General features: G+C 60.3%; 1 protein-coding gene across 1 annotated transcript in view; it reads right to left on the reverse strand.

Moving 5' to 3' along the window:
• Window positions 562–18,992, reverse strand: part of CACNA1I (calcium voltage-gated channel subunit alpha1 I) — a 109,721-nt gene continuing 91,290 nt past the window's right edge. The window contains 11 exon segments of the mRNA XM_021093102.1: window positions 562–5,108; window positions 6,272–6,471; window positions 8,164–8,329; window positions 10,186–10,308; window positions 11,209–11,355; window positions 11,612–11,956; window positions 12,407–12,528; window positions 13,195–13,273; window positions 16,310–16,380; window positions 17,123–17,256; window positions 17,783–17,892. Of these exon segments, the coding sequence (XP_020948761.1) occupies window positions 4,458–5,108; window positions 6,272–6,471; window positions 8,164–8,329; window positions 10,186–10,308; window positions 11,209–11,355; window positions 11,612–11,956; window positions 12,407–12,528; window positions 13,195–13,273; window positions 16,310–16,380; window positions 17,123–17,256; window positions 17,783–17,892 (2,148 nt within the window). The 3' untranslated portion in view covers window positions 562–4,457.

An 18,992-nucleotide genomic window follows, 5' to 3' on the forward strand; every position in this document is an offset into this window, starting at 1 on the left:
GGAAGCAAATGTAGAAGGAAGCAGAGCCCAGAGGTGATGTCCTAGTGATGGAGTTGGAGCTCTTGATCCAACTGTACCTGAAGCCCTTGATCCAGCTGTACCTGAAGCCAACCCTATCTCCAGGGTTTTTAGCTGCTTGAGCCACTAAGTTATTTCCTTCCTGTTTCTCTCTTTCCTCTCTCCCTTCCCTTCCTCTCTTCTGGCTCTTTCTTTCATTCTTAAGCACATCTGAGCTGGGTTTTTGTCCTTTGCAGCCAAAAGAGTCCTGATAATACGCACAGTAGGATTTCAGGCAACAGTGCCAGGTGAGTAGATTATTACTCTCTTGTGATCCTCTCAGCCAGGTCCAGCATCTCAGCGATAGAATCAGAGTCCAAGACCCAGGCCCTGCTTCCTCCTCCGCCCAGCAGACCCTGACCCACACCCCAGTCAGGAGAGGACCCTTCCGTGGGTGTCTTTAGGTCCCAGACACCCCAGGCCCCACAGCCCCTGTCCCCCTGGAAACCCCCCAGCTTGACACCTGCCCCGCTCGGGAAAGAACAACACAGACACACGGAGAAATTCTGAAATAGGCTTCTGGGTTTTATTCAAAACAACACTGGTGGCGGCTGCCACAGGTTTTCTCTACCCCGGGCCATCTGGGCCAGCAGGTACCAGCGCCATCAGCAACTAGGAGGGAAGTTCATTCACACCATAGAAACTGTACAGCAACTGGGAGTGCGATAGTCACGGCAGCAGGGCCAGGTCGAGGGCTTCCAGGAGGAGGCGGTCTCTGCCTCCCACCCAGACCCCAGCTCGGCCCAGGCTCTGCCAGGAACACTGATTATTGCACAAAGACAAAAAGAGTATGTGTATTGGGCTAAAGAGCAGCTCCTAAGACCCTGAGCCCTTACACAGCGCAGCAAAGGGGGCCAGAGGTGGCCCCTGAAACAGAAAGCTCCAGTGGGAGGATCTGGGGGGGAGACAGGCAGACAGGCTGATATTGGGCACATTTTGTCCACTTCTAGGGGGCTGTCTGGTGCAGGGGAAGGTCGGGCAGGGCCAGGGAAAGGGTTTGGCCCGGGTAGGCCATGTCCCATCTGATCTTGGGTCCCTTTGTGCAGGCGTTAAGGGGCCCGCCAGCTGCCCCTCTGCAGAGGCCTGCGAACAGATAGCTGAGGGTGTCCAGCACCAGGGTCCCCACTTTCGATTTCCCCAGGGCCAGGCCATGTGGGTTGGGGTAGGTTTGTGCTTTTGTGATGAGCAGGCCACAGGCTCAGGAAGGGCAAGAGGCCATTCACCCAACCCTTAGCCATTGTGGCTTGTCCTGGCCAGCCAATCACAGCTTCCCTGGTGCCCCATCGCAGGGAGCTCACAGGAACAAGGCTGAGTGCCTGGGGTCAGCATTTGGGGCCCCTCTGGAACCAGCCCCATCTCTGAGTCCCCAGGCAAAGCTTCTAACCTCTGCATTCAGCTATTCCGACCTCCAGACATACCCGGCTCTGTCCCGCTCTCGAACCATCGCTCAGGCAATGCCTGGATCACTCTTCCCACGTGTCTGCTTGTTCTGGGATCACACGATTCAGGGTAAAAGGATGGCTTTGTGTCAGACACACCCAGGCTGTGTTCCCTGCCCAGCCACTGATAACCAAGTGTCCCCAGGAAGGTCATTTCCATGGTCTGCAGGGAGCAGCAGTGCACAGGGCTCAGGGCCACCGTGCGGAGTAAAGCCCGATGGCTCCGGACCACAGGAAACAGGAGCTGCGTGCCAGTGTCAGGTGCCATCCCCTGGAGCCCCCACCCTCCCTCCACACGGTCCTCTCAGGTCCCACGAGCCGTCTTCCGGGCCCTGGCACCCACATCCCTCCAGGAACATGCTGCCAGTGTGGGCTGGGAGGGAGGGCCAGGAAGAGCCAGGCAGGCTGCCTGTGCCCTCTTCTCCCCCAGACGAGCGGCCTCATGATGAAACAATCAGCTCCGTGAAGGAGACCAGTGCCAGGCGCTCTGCAGCAGGCAGCCTGGGGCTCAGGCCCAGCCTCCCCCACCAGCCAACGGCCCCCTGTGGGCAGGAGGAAACATGACCCCAGGCCCAGCCAACCCCTCACCCCGGAGGCCGTTGTTCTGGGAGGGATCACAGCGTTTGGGCATCCCCTTGTGTGCCCTCACAGAGACCCCTTGACGGGACTGCCCACCACCCGCACTAGTGGGTGAGGAGAGGGAGGCTCGGAGGCAAATCCTGGTCTACCTCCAAGCCGGCCCAATTCCTTCCTGCCAGTAGAGGCCCTCAGCCAGGCTGCCTTTCCCCTCCCCTCCATTTCTGGCCACCCCGCAGCATATGGAGCTCCCGGGCCAGGAAAACAGGTCAGAGCTGCAGTCAAGACCCAAGCCGAAGCTGCAGCAATGCCAGATCCTTAACCCACTGTGCTGGACCCAGGATTGAACCTGCATCCCAGGGCTCCCAAGACACCACCGATCCCATTGCGCCACAGCGGGAACGCCCAGGCTGCCTTCTGAATCCACCCCCTTCGAAACATGGGGTTGCTGTTTCAGATCCCAGGTACTCAGGCATTGGTGCCCAGCAGTACCCCAGTCTCATGGTGGCCCAGGCCCTGGGGGGTCCTGGGGTGGCCCCCTCACCTCTCTGGACTTTGGTTTCCTCATGCGTAAAGTGAGCCTGACGACCCTTCCCCACCCCACCCCCACCCCCAGCCCTTGGGGAAAGGCTTTGCCAGCCCTGAAGCTTAGATTCCCTACTTCCTCCCTCTGCACAGCGCCCCAGGCTCCAGGGGTCCCTATGCCCCCCAGAAGACACCCAGAGCCTGTCACGCAGAACCTCCCCCCACAACTGGCCAGCCCAGCCCACAGCCAAAGTCTTTAAGGCCAGGGTTTGGGAACAAGGACAAGGGCTCCTCGGGGGGAACCAGCCGAAGCCACTGAGAAGCTGTCACGTGGGCAAAGGGCCTGGCTGTCGCTGAAACGCAGTGGTCACCTTGCAGGCTTTCCCTTCCCATGACCTCGGCGTGTCTGCGGACCCCTCCACCACCACCGCCCAAAGTGACTCCAAGCGCATTCATCGTTCAAAACCCAGCCTTGAACTAAGCGGTACGTCTGTGAAAGCATGTGTTCAACATACTAGGGGTTTTTTTTCTAGTAAATACCGAAATAAATGCAGGGCTATTCAAATGAAAAAACACCCATCTGTTAACTCATTTGAGAAGCACTGCCGCTTTGGGAAAGGGTGGGGGGTGGGGGAGTGGGGAGGGTCTGAAACAGAGACCCAGGGACAGGGAGCGGGGAGGAGGAGGGCAGATGTGGGTCTCTGGGTACCAGGCTGGGCCGGTGCAGGTGCTGGACCGGGGGCTGGTCCCAGGGCCCAGGCAGGTACGCCCACCCCTGCTTAGAGTCCTGACGGATCGGCTTTACCCTGACCTCCATGGTGGGGAGGGGGGTGCGGGGGAGCAGAGTTGCTCAGGGGACAGTAGGGGGTGGGTAACAACTTGGGGGAACGGCTGCGGCTCAGGGTCCACCTGGGGGGTAGAAGGCAATTAAGTAACCAGCCACTGACTGCCAGAGCCCAGGAGCCCCCCGGGGCCACCCATTCAGCACAGACCCGGCGGGCATCCCCCTCGACCTCCGAGCCTCTCAGGGCCAGCCAAGCGCCCTCCACTTTTCCGGACTCTCCCGCACCCTTGTTGCCCTCAGCCTCTTGGGGGCAAAGCCACTGAGGCCATGACCTCACCCAAGGCTGAGCCCCCTGCCTGGCCTTGGAGCCGCCCTCCGCCCCTACCCCTGCCCTAAAAAAGTACAACTACTCACCCCTGGTTTTTCTAAAGAAAGACATCTAACTGGTTGACTAAGAGAGTTTGTGTGCTCTGGGGCATCTACAAAAGACTGTCACAACAACTAGACGGTCAAGAACAAGACAGACACCCCAACACGTGGAGGGGCTGGATCTTAGCAGCGTTTTCTTCTTTAAAAGAAAAAAATGCACCCTGAATTCCACCTCTTCTTCTGGGCCCGTCTCCCTGGCCAGAGAGAGCCCCTCTCCAAGCTACTCCCAACCCAGGGCGAGACCCAGACATCACGGCTGGAACGCCTCTGCAGGGCCACCTGCCCAAGAGTGGGTCCCGCCTGCCTCCCACGCATCAGGAGATAGCCCTGTCTGGGCCCCAACCCGCACTCCCCAACTTTAGCACTTTCTGGAAATCATAAGCTCTCGGTAGAAAAAATAAATAAATATATATGTCTGTCTCTCTCTGTGTATATGCACATGTATGTACGTATATGCACGGGCAGGACCACGCTGGCCCCGCAGGAGCCTCGACGACCGGGACCCTGCTCCGCCCGCCCGCCCGCTCGGCGGCCTGGCGCTGGCCCGGCGCGGTGCCCAGGTCGTGGACGAAGTATTGCTGTCTGCCCCCTGGCTCCTGAGGTAAAGAAGGTGAGACGGGGCGGGCGGGCGCGCGGGCGGCGGCCCCTCATCTCCTCCCCCGGCTCGCCGCGTCCCCGGGCTGCGGCTCCCGCGGCGGCGGCTGCGGCTCGGGCGCCGAGGGGCCCCGGCCGGCGGCCGGCTCGGCCTGGCCTGGCGGGTCCTTGCGGCGATCGGCGGCCCAGGAGGGGCTGCGCGCCAGGCCGCGGGGCCGGGCGGCGGTGCGCGGGCGGCCGGGGCCGGCGGCCAGGCTGCTGGTGCTGCTGAACCTGCGCGCGGGCGGGAGCCCGGGCGGCGGGGGCGGCGGCGCGAAGAGGGAGGTGAGCGACAGGCTGCTCAGGGTCTCCGAGTGCTCGCTGCCCGCGCCCCCGCCGCCCCCGCCGGCCCGGCCGCCCGCGCCCTCCTCGTCCGAGGGGTCCATGGAGTCGTGCTGCGTGCAGCCCGGGCTGGTGGAGCCCCCGCTGCTGTGGCTGCGCTGGTGCGCCCGCAGCCCGCGCAGGCTGAACAGGCCCCGGCCCCGCAGGCTCAGGCGGCGGCGGGTGGCGGGCGACGGGCCGGCGCGGGGCCCCAGGGCGGGCGCGGGGGGCCCCAGGGCGCGCCGCGGGCTGTCGCTCAGGGTCAGGCTGTCCTCCAGCGTGGTCTGCAGGCTGCCCCCCGAGCTGCTGCGGCTGGCCTCCAGCGACGTGTCGCTCCCGGTGGCCTGCGGGGAGGCCACAGGGCATGGGGGGCGGCGCATCCTCCCCCAGCCCACCCATCTCGGTGACACCTGAGCACCGGCAGCCCCTCCAGCCTCTCAGGGGCAACCTCAGAACACGTCCTGCACCCCACAGCTTTCCCTCCGCCCGCCCCCCACTCGCACCTGTCTGAGCTTCTGGGTGGCCCTGATGGTCCCTGCCATGGCCTCTGACTGGGCCCCCTGCCCCAACCAACTCCCCTGTCCTGGGAGGGGAGGGCAGCCTGCGGCCTCCTACTCAGACCCCCCTCCCTTGCTCACATGGCTCCTCGTGACCCAGCCCCCCCCCCACCTCTGCTCTGGCTGTTGCCTGGAAGGTTCTTCCCCAAACCCACCTGCCTCACACCTCGCTGCCTCCCCAGCCCCTCCACTGAGCTGCAGGCACCCCTGCTCCCCCCATGGCCCCTTTTTCTGGGCAATGTTCTCCCTGGAAGCATCAAGGCCGAATAGACTATTTTTCCTGCATTTATTTTGGTTTATCATCTCTCCTCCCACCCCTGCAACACACTAAACTGTAAACCCCGGGAGGCAGGGATTTTGTGATCAGGCTGCCTGCTGTCGCACCCAAGCCTAGCACATGGCCTGGAGTGTAGCTGGGTGGACAGTCACGATGGAAACAAATGACCACAGCGCCCTGGGCCTGGCCCCACCCCCACCACACTGGGTGAGACAGGGGCGGCTCCCGCTTCTCCCTGAGACCAGGTCCCCAGCCACAGGGCCCAGGTGGTGGCCCTGCACACGGAGTCCTCCCTGCCCCCCAGACCCGCACTCTGACCTCCTTTCTTAATGGCCACACCCCAACTTTCTTAGCATCCCCCTCCCACCCCCACCCTGAAAAGCCTCCCAATGCCCCCTCCTCCGCAGCCCCTCAAGCCAGCCCATGACTCCTTCAGAGCCCCCACCCAGGCCCTCCCCACACTACTATCCCCAGATGCACTTGACCCTGTCCCTTCTATCAGCTTCTGGTGCCACCTCCTCCCTGAAATCTCAGCACCACCCCCTCAATCCTCCAAGCGTGCCCAGCACTGCGGTGCCCCGTGCCTTTGGTTGAGCCCATCCCCTCCTCCTCCACCTTGGACTTCAAGGCCTCACTCAGCCAGGAGAGCTCTCAGAGGCGGGAGGCGCCATACCTGCCGGAGGAGGGTACAGTTGACGCTCGGCGACCGCAGGGAAGCCCAGGAGCCCTGCAGGGCGATCTTCGGCAGGGTCCCAGCACCAGCGGCCCTCTCCTGCCCTTTCTGGCTGGCAGCCACAGCGGGGTGGAAGAACTCGGCCGGCATGGGCAGGAGTGGGCTGGAGGCATCCGAGGAGAAGGGGCTCGGGGGTGCTGCTGCAGAGGGAAGAAAGGAGGCTGGGGGTAGGCTCAGGCTGCCTGGCCCCTGGAGGGAGGGTGGGCTGGCTGGAAGGGGGCTGTGAAATTGTGGGCAAGCATCCGTCTCTGGGCCTGGTGTCCCCGTGGTGAAAGCAAGGGAGAAACACCGAGCCTGCTTGTGTCCTTCCTAGGAGGACAGGCACTGGGTAAAGGCACAGCTTTTGGAGCCAGGCTCAGCACCCCTGGGTTCCTTCTGTTGTGCCACGGGGACCTGCTGCCCACCTCGAGTGGAGAGAAAAGCAAAAGGCAGCCTCAGAGCTCTCGGCCACAGCAGTGCTCACTGTGACGACTGCCCGCCAGGTCCTGACACCCCTAGGACAGCAGCAGGTGGGCACAGCATGGGTGGCAGAGAGAGTGCTGTTCTGCTCCGATGGGGATGGGGAGAGGCAGGGAGAAGGGGAGAGGAAAATGAGGGCTGGGGCAGGTCTGGGCGAGGGATGGAAGCGTGTGTGTCCCCAGGTAGGGGGCGTCCTAACCTATGTCATCTTATTATTTAAGGAGAAGGTTCACGGATGGTTAGATAAAGAGGATGGGATTTCATTTGGTCAGAATGGCCCTTGGGTCCTACACCCTGACTTCGGGTTCAGGAAGTCCAGGGACTCCGCACCTCTGCCGTCATGTCTAGTCCAGAGGTCATCAGCTCTAGGGAGGGTCCTCAGAAAAGTCACCCCAGCCCCACCCTCTGCTCCTCGAAGGTGCTCGATGCCAGGCCTCCCAGAAGAGTACCTGGGGTGAGCCCAGGGTCCTGGGACCCCTCTTCTGTTGAGCTCATCTCTCTGCTCCCTCGCCCAGACAGTGCTATGAGACCAGATCCTGTCTCCTCTACAAGGAGACTGGAGGCGGAGTTCCCATCGTGGCTCAGTGGTTAACGAATCTGACTAAGAACCATGAGGTTGCGGGTTTGATCCCTGCCCTTGCTCAGTGGGTTAACGATCTGGCGTTGCTGTGAGCTTTGGTGTAGGTTGCAGATGCGGCTCGGATCCTGTGTTGCTGTGGCTCTGGCGTAGGCCAGCTCTGATTCGACCCCTAGCCTGGGAACCACCATATGCCACGGGAGTGGCCCAAGAAATGGCGACAGAAAAAAAAAAAAAAGAAAAAAGGAGACTAGAGGTGACAGTGAGCCCGAGTGATGGACAGGTCAGCTCAGTGCACTGTCCTGGTGTCCACAGCCCACGCAGGAGCCCAAAGCACAAACATGAGATGAGGGTAGCGCCTTGTACCAAAGGACCATGGAGGAAAGCAGGCTTTCTGCTCAGCGTCACCTTGTGGATAAACAGCTCTCAAATTTAGCTCAAGGAAGACACTTGGGTAATTAGGCAGCTTTCCTTCTGCTTGATGAGTGCTGTGTGTGCCCACCTGTTTCCCTTTTCACCACAGCTCCTAGGAAACTCAGTGCAAATCATCCATTAGCCCAAATTCCTGGTATAATAATGATCTCACCTCTCTGTATTATTTGGCTCCTGATCCTTCATCATGGTTCTCTCAGGCCTGAGATCCCTGTCTTTTATTGTCAGTGACCTTATCTGGTTCTTCTGGACTCAATAGAGTGGTTTAGGCAAAAATACGAAGGAAAAAAACTCAGCCAGCTCCCGCTGAAGCCACCACCCGAGCCCAGGGCTGTGGAGAGCTGGCGGAGCTCCCGCCCCTCACCTTGGCTGCTTTCATGTTTCAGCCAGGACCGGACAGGGTTGAACGGGATCGCCTCCATCTCGCAGAGGAAGTTTTCTGGACCCGACGAGACAGCCGTGCTGGATACGGGGAAGAAGCATTCGCCCAGGTCCCCCACACGCATGGGCTCAGGTGGGTCTGGCTCTCCCTGCAGAAAAAGGGAGGTGGAGGGGCCAGGACGGTGGAGGGGGACAGCCTGCCACGGCTGCCGTCCGACCTCTGCCTGGCCGATCTCGCTGCCTGGGATGGCCTTCTCCTTGCCTCCTCTGCCTGGCCAGCAATTATCATCTGCCAAAACCCAGGTGGAAGGACCCCACCTCCAGGAAGCCCTCTGTGATGTCCTAGGCAGGCAGCAGTTTCCCGCTCATTCCCCTGGAGACTCTGAGAGCCTTAAGGGTCTTCCCTGTCTCTGCAGTCAAGGGCCTGGTGTAGACCCTGGCCCAGTGCAAAAGCCAAGTCTAAGTTGGTGACGGCACCAGAAGACAAGTGGCTGCAGGGCCTTGCGAGCAAGAGCCTGGGCAGGTCCCTGCTCATGGCTGAGCCTCAGTTTCCACATCCATAAATGAGACAGTAACCCCTTCTTCCAGGGCCTGGCATCCAGAAGCTGCCAGCCTCCCATCCTGGCACTCCCTGGGCCCTGTGCTTCCTCAGCCCTGCAACCCAAGGTCACTTCTGCCCAGCAAGCTTCTTAAAAGCTGACTCAGTGCCCCCTCCAAGGCAGATGGGCCTCCGTGACTTCTTCTCCGAATCCTACTGAAACATACTGCACCCACCTGAGCCCAACCAGGCCCTAGGAATAGGGCACTCCAACATCCTTGTGGGAAAAGGGTGCAGGGAGGCAGGAAATACAGGAGGGGACTGGGCGAGGGTGGCTGGAGCTGTAGGAGCTGTCAGCTGTCAGGGGACAGAGGGGGCCAGGAGGACCTGGGAAGAGCTGACAGAGGATGGCTCTGGGGGGCAGTGGTGCCAAATCCAGGCTGCCCCAGGGATCAGGGGACAGAGGTTCTCTTAGGGCAAGGCCACTGCCTCCCAACCTCAGGCCAGGGGCTCCTTCTCACACCCCCCAGCCAGGGCAAGAATGACTTGGCCTTGAGGTCATAAGCCAGGCAGCAGGCCTCCCCTGCCTGTGTCTGCAGGATCAGCACAGTGGCCTTTCCCACCCTCCCGGCCTCCTCGGACGGACCACCTGGAGAGCAAAGTCTGGAGAGCAGCCCCGGGGCCAGCTTCCCTGCTGTGCCATGCCCGGCTGTGTGGCAGGACCAGCCCCCTCACATCCCAGAGCTCCTTCTCTCACATGTGGAATGGAGCCAAATCAACCCTGATGCACAGAAGACAGGCCAAGGGGGTCGGACACACTGAGTGCAAGTAACAGCTGGCACACAGTAGGTGCCTGCACCTGCTGCAACCTTCCCCTATTCTCTTCAGCCTCTCAGCCCCCCCGTAAGGTTGGCCCACTAGAAATAACTCCCATTAAATGGATCAAAAACGCCCAGGGAGTTCCCGTCGTGGCGCAGTGGTTAACGAATCCAACTAAGAACCATGAGGTTGCGGGTTCGGTCCCTGCCCTTGCTCAGTGGGTTACCGATCCGGCGTTGCCGTGAGCTGTGGTGTAGGTTGCAGACGTGGCTCGGATCCCGAGTTGCTGTGGCTCTGGTGTAGGCCGGTGGCTACAGCTCCGTTTCAACCCCTAGCCTGGGAACCTCCATATGCCGCGGGAGCGGCCCAAGAAATAGCAACAACAACAACAACAGCAAAAAAGACAAAAGACAAAAAAAAAAAAAAAAAAAAAAAAAAAAACGCCCAAAGCTATAGGAAGCAGCTGAGGCCACTGGGATGCTGTGACTGGAGCCCTGGATGAGCTCATCGCTTCAGGTAAGTCATTCCACCTCTCTGAACCCTTCCCTCATTTGATTAACAGGAGATGAGGGCCCAGTACGCAGTGCTGGGAAGGCGAGGCTGCAAGGACAGACCCACTTGGCCAGGAGCCCACCCGGGGCCACTCACCTTGCTGTCTCTGGGGCCGAGCGGGCAGGCCGTGGGATCCTCCAGACTCAGGTCATCGCCCAGCAGGATGGACGAGGACCTGTCTGAGTTCAGGGAGAAGGCCTCCGTCTCGGCCAGCTGCACCTGCAGACAGGTGACAGCCTCAGGTCACCCCTGGGTCTGGGATGGGACAGGCCCTTTACTCCAGAAAGACGCAGGGCAGGGGTCAGGGAGAGCCAGAGACCTGAGCACAGATGGCATGTCCACCCCGTGCAGGGACCCAGCCTGGACAGAGGGTGGGTGATGACATGAGGGTGTCACAGCCAGCAAAGTGCTGGCTGGGCTGGGCCAGAGGACAGGTGAGTCACCCTGGGCCGCAAATTCCAAAACTGGTCCACTTGCCCCCAGACCAGGTGCCCAAGAAGCTGGCTGGATCTGAGGCACCTCTGTCCCTATGCAGGCTACCTTCATTGGTGGGGGTGGTTGCCCTGGGGAATCTGAAGCTATTGCAGGCTAGGCTAGAAAACCCCTGGGGAGGAGCTGAGGGCCCCACACTTCAGGGAAGAAGGGAGAGGGTCTGCCTGAGCTTGTACAAGGCAGGCCTGGGCCCAGTGGATGCCCTGGGACACCCATCTGGGAAGCTCCGCCTGGGGATGGCGGGGCCAAGCTGGGGGCCAGAGCAGGGCCCCTGGAGCAGGCTCTGGGGTGCTCAGGCTTTAGGCGCTGAGATGATGGCCCTAGATGATCCCTTCATGTCATGGAAAAGGCAAAATGCCCCAGAGGTGACATGTGGGCTTCCTGTGGGCACCAGCAGCCCACCACCAAGGTGGGCAGCCACCCTTTCTGAGCACCCACTGTGTACAGGCACAGCTCTCTGAGGCCACGCCCCAGGCCAGCACGGGGCGGACAGACAGGCCAGCCTGGACTCAGGAGACAGGCCAGTGTTGGCCAAATCGGCCTGGTCGGGTCCCCCTCAGGCTGGCCCCCACCAGGCTTTGTGCCACCCCCACCCCAAGGCCCCAGCTCCCTCTGGGGTTTCATTACCTCTTGCTTGTCATGGTGACACTTCTCGCAGCCGGCCGGCGAGGAATAGTGGTGAAAGATGGAGCCAGACAGGTTGTCAATGATGGTCAGCTCTCCCTCCAAAGAGTCCTTGATGATTAAAGAGACGCTGTCCAGCCACAGGTTCTCCTAGGCGGACGGGGACGGGGCGGGGACAGGCGGGATTATCGGCGGGTCGGGACTGTAGGGTGGGCGGGACACAGCTGCCCTCCCCCGGTTCTCTGCCCGTGGCCTGGGCCCGACCCCTCATCACAGGGTCGCCCCTTCAACAGAGCTGAGCTGGGTGGGGCCCGAAACGGCAGAGGCCCCGGCCCCCCTTGCCCTTCTAGCCTGGCAGCGCCCCACCCCGCCCCCACACCCCCGTGCCCTCTCCGGCCCCGCCCACCTGGGCTGGCGAGTAGCAGCGTCGGCACAGGCGGCCCTCGGCGTCACCCCCACCGCCCGCCCCTCCTGGCCCTTGGCCGGGCACCGGCGCCCCCGGGGAGCTGGCAGGTGGCCGCGGGCTGGGGCCCAGGCTGTGGGCCATCTCCAGCTCGAGCTCGGCGTCCATCTCGGCGTCCTCCTGGGCCTCCTTGTTGCTGTCGTCCAGGTGCTTCATGAGCACGGCCACCACCACGTTGATGAGCACGAACTGGGCCGTGAGCACGAAGCTGACGAAGTACAGCGGCGACACGAACTGCAGGCTGCTCAGGCAGCTGCGCTCGTCGTGGGTGCAGTCCCGCAGCGTGTCCTGCACCGGGCGGGGGCGGGGAGGCATCGGTGAGGCCTGAGGGTGTTGGGCACAGGTCTCATCTCTGTCCTGTGAGCCCCACCCCCGCCCCAGGCCGCCGAGGGCCAGAGCCCAGGCGTCAGGACTGGGTGATGGGCAGTGGGGCCAACACCCCAGGACCTGGCACCTGGAGGCGCAGCACCTGGAGCCCCTGGCCCTGGGCAGAGTCCTGTCCCCGAGAATCTGAGCGCTGGCCCTAGAGCAGCATTTGGGGGCAGACGGAGAACCCACGCTGGCCTCACCGCCACCTCCCTTGCCTCGGGGTCCCCGGGCAGGTCCCTCTGCGTCTCTGTGCCCTGCACCTCCCTTCTGGGTGCGACCGGGCGCTGGGCAGGCAGACGGCTCGGGAGCGCTGACCCTCAGGACCCGGCCCTCAGCCCGATTCTCCCGCCCCAGCCCCCGCACGTGTACCTTCATGATCCCGTTCCAGTTGTCACCAGTGGAGACCTGGAAGAGCGTGAGGAAGGCCATGCCGAAGTTCTCGAAGGTGGCGTGCCGGCTCATGCCCTCGCACGGGTTCTCGTCATTGCAGACTGGAAGGAGAGCACGTCAGCCCGACCCGTTGCCCAGCCCCCGGCACCAGCTGCCCCGCGCTGCTGCCTCCCGGCCTCGCCACAGAATGCCCACGACCACCTCAGAGGTGTGTGCGGACTGTGCCCAGCCCACAGATGGAGAAACTGAGGCTCAGGAAGGTGGTACACAAGCTGGGGCTCAAACTCGGGGAAGTCTGGCTCCTCCCCCCACCCAGGTACCGATTCCGGAGAGAGAGGATGGGGCGGCTAAGGGCTAACGGCCAAGGAGGCCCCCGCTTTCTGGAGTCTGCAGTGTGCCTGCGCCCTGGCCACTCTTCCTGTCGCGTTAGAATGGGCACCAGCAGGTGGGGCCTGAGGGAACCGCCCCAAGAGGTCAGACAGCTGGGGGGGCTCCAAGTCAGGGGCCCCTGCACGGGCCTGGCTGTGCACGTCGAGCAGGCCAGCACCTCTCCAGAGCCCCTGCTCACACTGGAAGGGGGAGTGGAGGGCTGAGCATCACTCCCCCATCTTTCTGGTGGGAGGAGGCTCTCCCCATTACAAAGACCCCGACACGCCAGTCTGATGGGGGAGGTGGTCTCAGGCCTCGCCACCCTGCCGAGGCCCTCTTCCAGGCCTGTTCCCAGCCCCCACCCCACCCCAGGCCTGCCTGCTTCGAGTGTCACTCACCCAGCTTCCCAAAGAGCTCCACTCCCAGGGCGGCGTAGATGAAAAAGAGCAGCATGAAGAGGAGGCCCAGGTTGCCCACCTGCGGGGACAGCAGCGGGGCTGGGCCAGGCCGGGCTGGGGCGCCGGCAGACTCCAGGCAAAGGGCCAGCCTGAGGTCAGGGCAGCCGTGGCATTTGACCAGGCTCTGGTCCACGGCTGCCACCCCCGCAGGACCTCCTGGAGGGCAGGCCGGGTCCAGCTCAGGGCACAGGACGATAATAAAACACATGTGAAGCCTTTGCTGGGAACGACCCAGTTTCAAGCATCGCACATTCACTGCAGTGACACTCCACACGGTGACCTAGGAACTCACTGTTAGCCCCATTCATCAGGGAAAGAAAGACACGTACTGAGAGGTGACCTGCCCAAGGCCATACCACTAGGAGGTGGCAGGACTGCTACTCCATACACCTATGCGTAGTTAGTACCATCCTGGGGGTGAATGGAGAAAGGGAGGAAAGGAAGTTGCAGCGAAAATGCCACCACCTCCATGAAGCCTGCCTGGATTCCCTCAGGCAGACTGGGATGCAATCTGACCCTGTGAGTGTAACCGGTGTGTCCCTGTCACTGTCTCTGCTGGTCTGGGAAGTCCTTGAGCACAGAGACATGGCCAAATGAATTCAGATCTATTCCTCAGGCCAGCACGGGCCCTGGCCACAGAGAGAAGTGAACACAAGAATTTATGCAGGATTGTGGACCCCAGTAGCCTCCTGCAAACCCAACCACCCCCGTCCCACAGCTCCTGTGGGAAAAGAACATCCCAGATTCCAAACCTATCTCGAATCTACCCCTAGGCTGGAGACCACCTTTAACTGGCCTCGTGGATAAGAGAAGGCTCAAAGCCGTTCTTGCCCTAGAAATGACGCATCTCCTAGAACCCTCGGCAGACCTGCCTGAGTGGAATCCGAAGACGTTCGCATTAATTGCTGAAAAGCAAACCACGTTAATCACAGCTCCTAATGCTTCTCTGCCCCCAATGAGGGCCTCCTCCCCGGCGCTTCTACAACCACACTAACAGTGCCTGACTCATTAAATGCTGCTCGCTCATTAATGAAACAAGCACTTATTGAGCAGCTGTGAGGCCAAGTGTGAGGCCCCGACAGCCGGGAGGAATCAGGCCTGGCCTGGGCCCTTGGCTCAGCTCCTCACCCCGCGCAGGCCGGGGTCAGCATTCCTCCACCTCCCGTTCCTGTCTGCTCCCCTCCTGCCCTCAGCATCTCCGGGCCTGCATGGCTCCAGCAGCCTCCTCGCCCACCTCCCTGCCTCCAGCCTCTCCCTCCAATCCATTCTCCTCACACTCGCCAGAGCAGCCTCTAAAAGCAGCTCTGCTCGAAGCCTCCTTTATCCAGAACCTCTCTGGGCCCCCAGGACAAAGCCCAGGTGTGCTGTCCTGGCATCCGAGGCCTGTGGGGTCTGGCCCTGCAGACCCCTTCCCAGCCTGATCGTCCAACCCTGGACTCCAGCCACACAGAAAACAGACCCCATTTGCCTATTCTGTTCCTTCTGCAGGGAAGACCCTCTCTCTGCCTTTGCCTGGTAAAGGCCTTCTCTCCACCCCTCAATGCTCAGATCACAGGTCACCTCCTCTGAGAAGCCTTCCCTGATGCCTCCCCTCACTGGTTCTGGGCACACGCATCTCTTAAAGTGGTTGTAAGTACCATCGCAGGACTCCTGCTGGAGGCTGGGACCTCCTAAGGCATCTTCATGTGCCCTCTGCCAACGCAGTGGCCTGGGGCGCCCCCCCTAGGATGCCCAGGGTCAGAACAAGGGGAATGGGGGAGGGTGAGGGGCAAGGAGGCCAGGCAGGGTGGGGCTACACACTTGCCACCCCCATCCCCGTCCTCAGCAAACTCTTCCATGGCGCAGCCTATGACCCAGATTCCGCTGAGAGCTTTGTAGGAGTTAACTGTTATAAACCTCACGACACCCCTGTGAGATAAGCACTGCTACCACCCTCCGTTTCACAGGCAAGGAAACCAAGGCACGAGAAATGGAGTCACACACCCAGGCTCTCACAGGGGCCTAGGCTTTGACCGCAGGTAGGATGACTTGAGTTTGGACTCCAACCCACGTCCTGTCTGCACACCGCCCCCTGGACCAGCACTCACCCCCATCTCCCACGTGACAAATTCCTCCGAAAAAGTTTCAAGTTAGGGAAGACCACAGCTCTCGGAATCAAGGCCCCTGCTTTCCATCCAGACCTGCGGTGCCACGTCACTTTCCCTCTGCAGCCAGGCTGCTGGGAAGCTCACACCCAACTGGAGAATGGGACTCATTAACATCCTTAGCCCCGGTCCCTGAGAGAATGGGCTTTGTTTTCACCTTCCCTGGGCTGTTCATCTTTTATCCTCATTTTTAGCTCGCTGGATCTGTGCCTTTCACTTTATGACATCTCAAGTTTCTTAAGACTAGATGAGTCATAGTGAATGAATGAATGTATATGAGGCTCACCTCCCAGTGAGGGAGGGAGAAGGGGAGCCAGAGGTAGGCGGGACAGCGGGGGAGGGAGAGCCTGGGACCACAGAATTTCCAGGATGAAAGATGCACCTTCGGTGGCCCTTCCATTTGCCAGCGAGATGGGGTTGGGGGGAGGGGGGCTTTCCCACTTCCCAGGGTTCCTACCCAGGTGAGGGTCCCATGCTGGCCCCTCCTAGAATGTCATATCTGTCACCTCTCCCTGCCAACCCACCCTACAAAGTCAAGCTCAAAGTCCCCTGATGCCTTCCCTGATTCCTCCAGGGAGTGTCAGGCCCCCTGTTCTCCCCACACTGCCCTGAGGCTTCTGCCTTCCCCACCAGGCTGCTGACCCTGGAAGGCAGAATCTGGGTCCTCAGTGGCCAGCCTGGGGCCAGATACAGAGCAGGCTTGGGCGAGCACTTGGCAAATCAGGAAGAAAGAGACAGAGGGGACCCGTCCCATCTCACACAGCCTCTGGCTCACACTTGCTTCTCTGGAGGCAGGACTCTGCCCTGGCTCTGGGCAGGTCTGGCGAGAAGGGTGGTCAGGGCCCTTGCCCCCCAGGGCCCAGCGGGACACCAATGACAGCCAGACAGGCGGCCGAAGGAGCGGCTCTTACCTGGGGCAGAGCTTGCACCACGGTGTCCAGCAGGGCCCGCATGCCCGTGGCCATCTTCAGCAGCTTCAGCACTGTGGGCGAGACCCAGCCCGGCCCACTCAGCCCAGGCCAGTGGGGCGTGCGTGTGCATGCGTGTGCATGTGTATGAGTGCAGCAGAGTGACCAAGTAGAGGAACATAAAAGCCTAGCGGACAGCTCTGCGATGCTGCACTATAAGCACGTGGGGACAGTTGGATGGGGGCTGCACAAAAATGTGTGCACGAGGTGTGGTTGTTGGTGTAAAACATCCAAGGAGGGCAGGTGCAGTGGGAACGGAGGGATATTAAGTGTGTGGTGAGCGAGTAATTCCCCACAATGAGGAGCAACGACCGACGTGTGGCCGCCCACGGCCGGGCCCTCCCCTCTGGCTGCAGAGGGCCCGGGGTTACGGCTGAGTTAATGCCACTGGCCCCTCGCCACCTCGGAATTGGGGCACAACAGGTGTGCTGGGCTGGTGGAAGGGGGAGCACTGAGGCAGAAGGTTTTTGACAGAACCTCGGGGCCAAAGGGAGGCTTCTGGGAGAAGGAAGGGGATTGTAAGGACAGTGTGTCTCGGCCAGTGTGGAGAAAAGCTGGTGAGGAACCCAGCATCTTCCCGGCTGCACTGGCTCCCTTTCAACCCAACCTGAGACTGGACCACATGGGTCACGGCATCATATGGGGCGTGCAGGGCGCTGCACAGAGCCGCCTGGACAGGGTACGTGTCAGCTCGGGCTCCTCCTGGCCCGGTTCGCCCTGCTCCGCAGGAGGCCCAGCCCCCACCCCACCCCTCACCCCGGGCGATGCGCAGGACCCGCATGATCCGGATGATGGTGGGGTTGATGGGCAGCGCTGCATTGATCTCGATCTCCTCCAGCGTGATGCCCATGACTGACAGCAGCACGATGGCCAGGTCCAGCTGGTTCCACCTGCGCAGCCGGGCAGAGGAAGGTGGGAGTGAGAAGCGGGGCAAGGGGCACTCAAGTTGGATGCGCTCCAGCTAGGAGGAGCTCCCCAGCTCTCTGCCCTCCTGCCACAGCCCACAGGGATCCCTAGGAGCCAATTCCAGACCCCACTGGTACCAGCTCCCTCTCTGCACTGCTTCTCTGATCCCTCGATCTGAATCTTGAACCAACTGCTCCCTCTGCGTGGCCTGGGCTAGTCCATCAACCTCTCTGAGCCCCACTATTTTCCTCTGAAAAGAAAGACTAGCATGAGGTATGCCCTGCTCTGCCCATGAAAGATGAACTGAAGAGGCAGAATGTCCTGTGCTCACCAGTTGGGACTATAATCACTTCCTATTCAGGGTTGTAGGCACCTGGGGTCCCGGGTCATCAGTGCCCAGACATTTACTGGTTGCCCTTCTCCATCTGCTCTAGGCTTCCCCAGGGATTAGAACTGCTTCCTCATCCTACGACCCACTCTATGCTGCCCCAGCCCAGTCCAGCTGCTCACCTATCCTTGAAGAAGCGCCTCAGACCAAAAGCCACCAGCTTCAGCACAGCCTCCAGCACAAAGACAGTGGTGAACATGTAGTTGCAATACTTGAGGGCTGTCTCCAGAGACTACAGGGGACAAAGAGAAGCATGATCCTGACCTGTCCCCCACCTTACCACAGTCAGAAAGTCTCTGCCTTTTAAGGGGAGACTTTATTCCATTCATATTTAATGCAATGATTTATGTATCAACTTTTATTCTTTCCATCTTACTTAATGCGCACTATTTATTTTACATTGCCTCTTTTTTTTTTTTTCCGGACATACCCACAGCATGCATAAGTTCCCAGGCCACAATCCCAGCAGTGACCTGAGCCACTGCAGTGACAATGCCAAATACTTAACCCACTGAGCCACTAGAGAATTCCTGCTGTTTTATTTTCCTTATATATGCTGGTTCTGTCCAACTGCCCCTCTCTAGAGGCAGTATGGGGTAATGGTTAAGGATTGTGGTTAAGAACCAAACTGCCAGAGGTCCTGTCGTGGCTCAGTGGTTAACGAATCCGACTAGGAACCATGAGGTTACGGGTTCGATCCCTAGCCTTGCTCAGTGGGTTAGGGATCCGGCGCTGCCATGAGCTGTGGTGTAGGTCACAGACGTGGCTTGGATCCCGAGTTGCTGTGGCTGTGGCGTAGGCCAGTGGCTACAGCTCCAATTAGACCCCTAGCCTGGGAACCTCCATATGCCACAGGAGTGGCCCAAGAAATGGCAAAAAGACCAAAAAAAAAAAAAAAAAAAAAAGAACCAGACTGCCTAGGAGTTCCCACAGTGGCTCAGCGGAAACAAACCCAACTATTATCCATGAGGCTTTGGGTTTGATTCCTGGCCTAGGTCAGTGGGTTAAAGGATCCAGCATTGCTGTGAGCTGTGGTGTAGGTCACAGACACAGTTTGGATTCCAAGTTGCTGCACCTCTGCAGCTCTAGCTTGGGAACTTTCATATGCCACAGGTACAGCCTTAAAAGAAAAAAAAAAAAAAAAGAATGAAACTGCCTAGATTTGAATCCCGACTCAGCACTTATTCCCTGTTCACTATGTGACTGTGGGCAGGTCATTTGACCTCTCTGGGACTTAGTTTTCCAATCTGTGAAATGGGAATGATAATAGTATCTACCTCAGAAAACTGTTGTGAAAGTTAAATGAGGTAACAGTCCAAGGCCAGAGAGAAT

This window comes from Sus scrofa, chromosome 5, assembly GCF_000003025.6.
Source record: "Sus scrofa isolate TJ Tabasco breed Duroc chromosome 5, Sscrofa11.1, whole genome shotgun sequence".
Lineage (NCBI taxonomy): Eukaryota > Metazoa > Chordata > Mammalia > Artiodactyla > Suidae > Sus > Sus scrofa.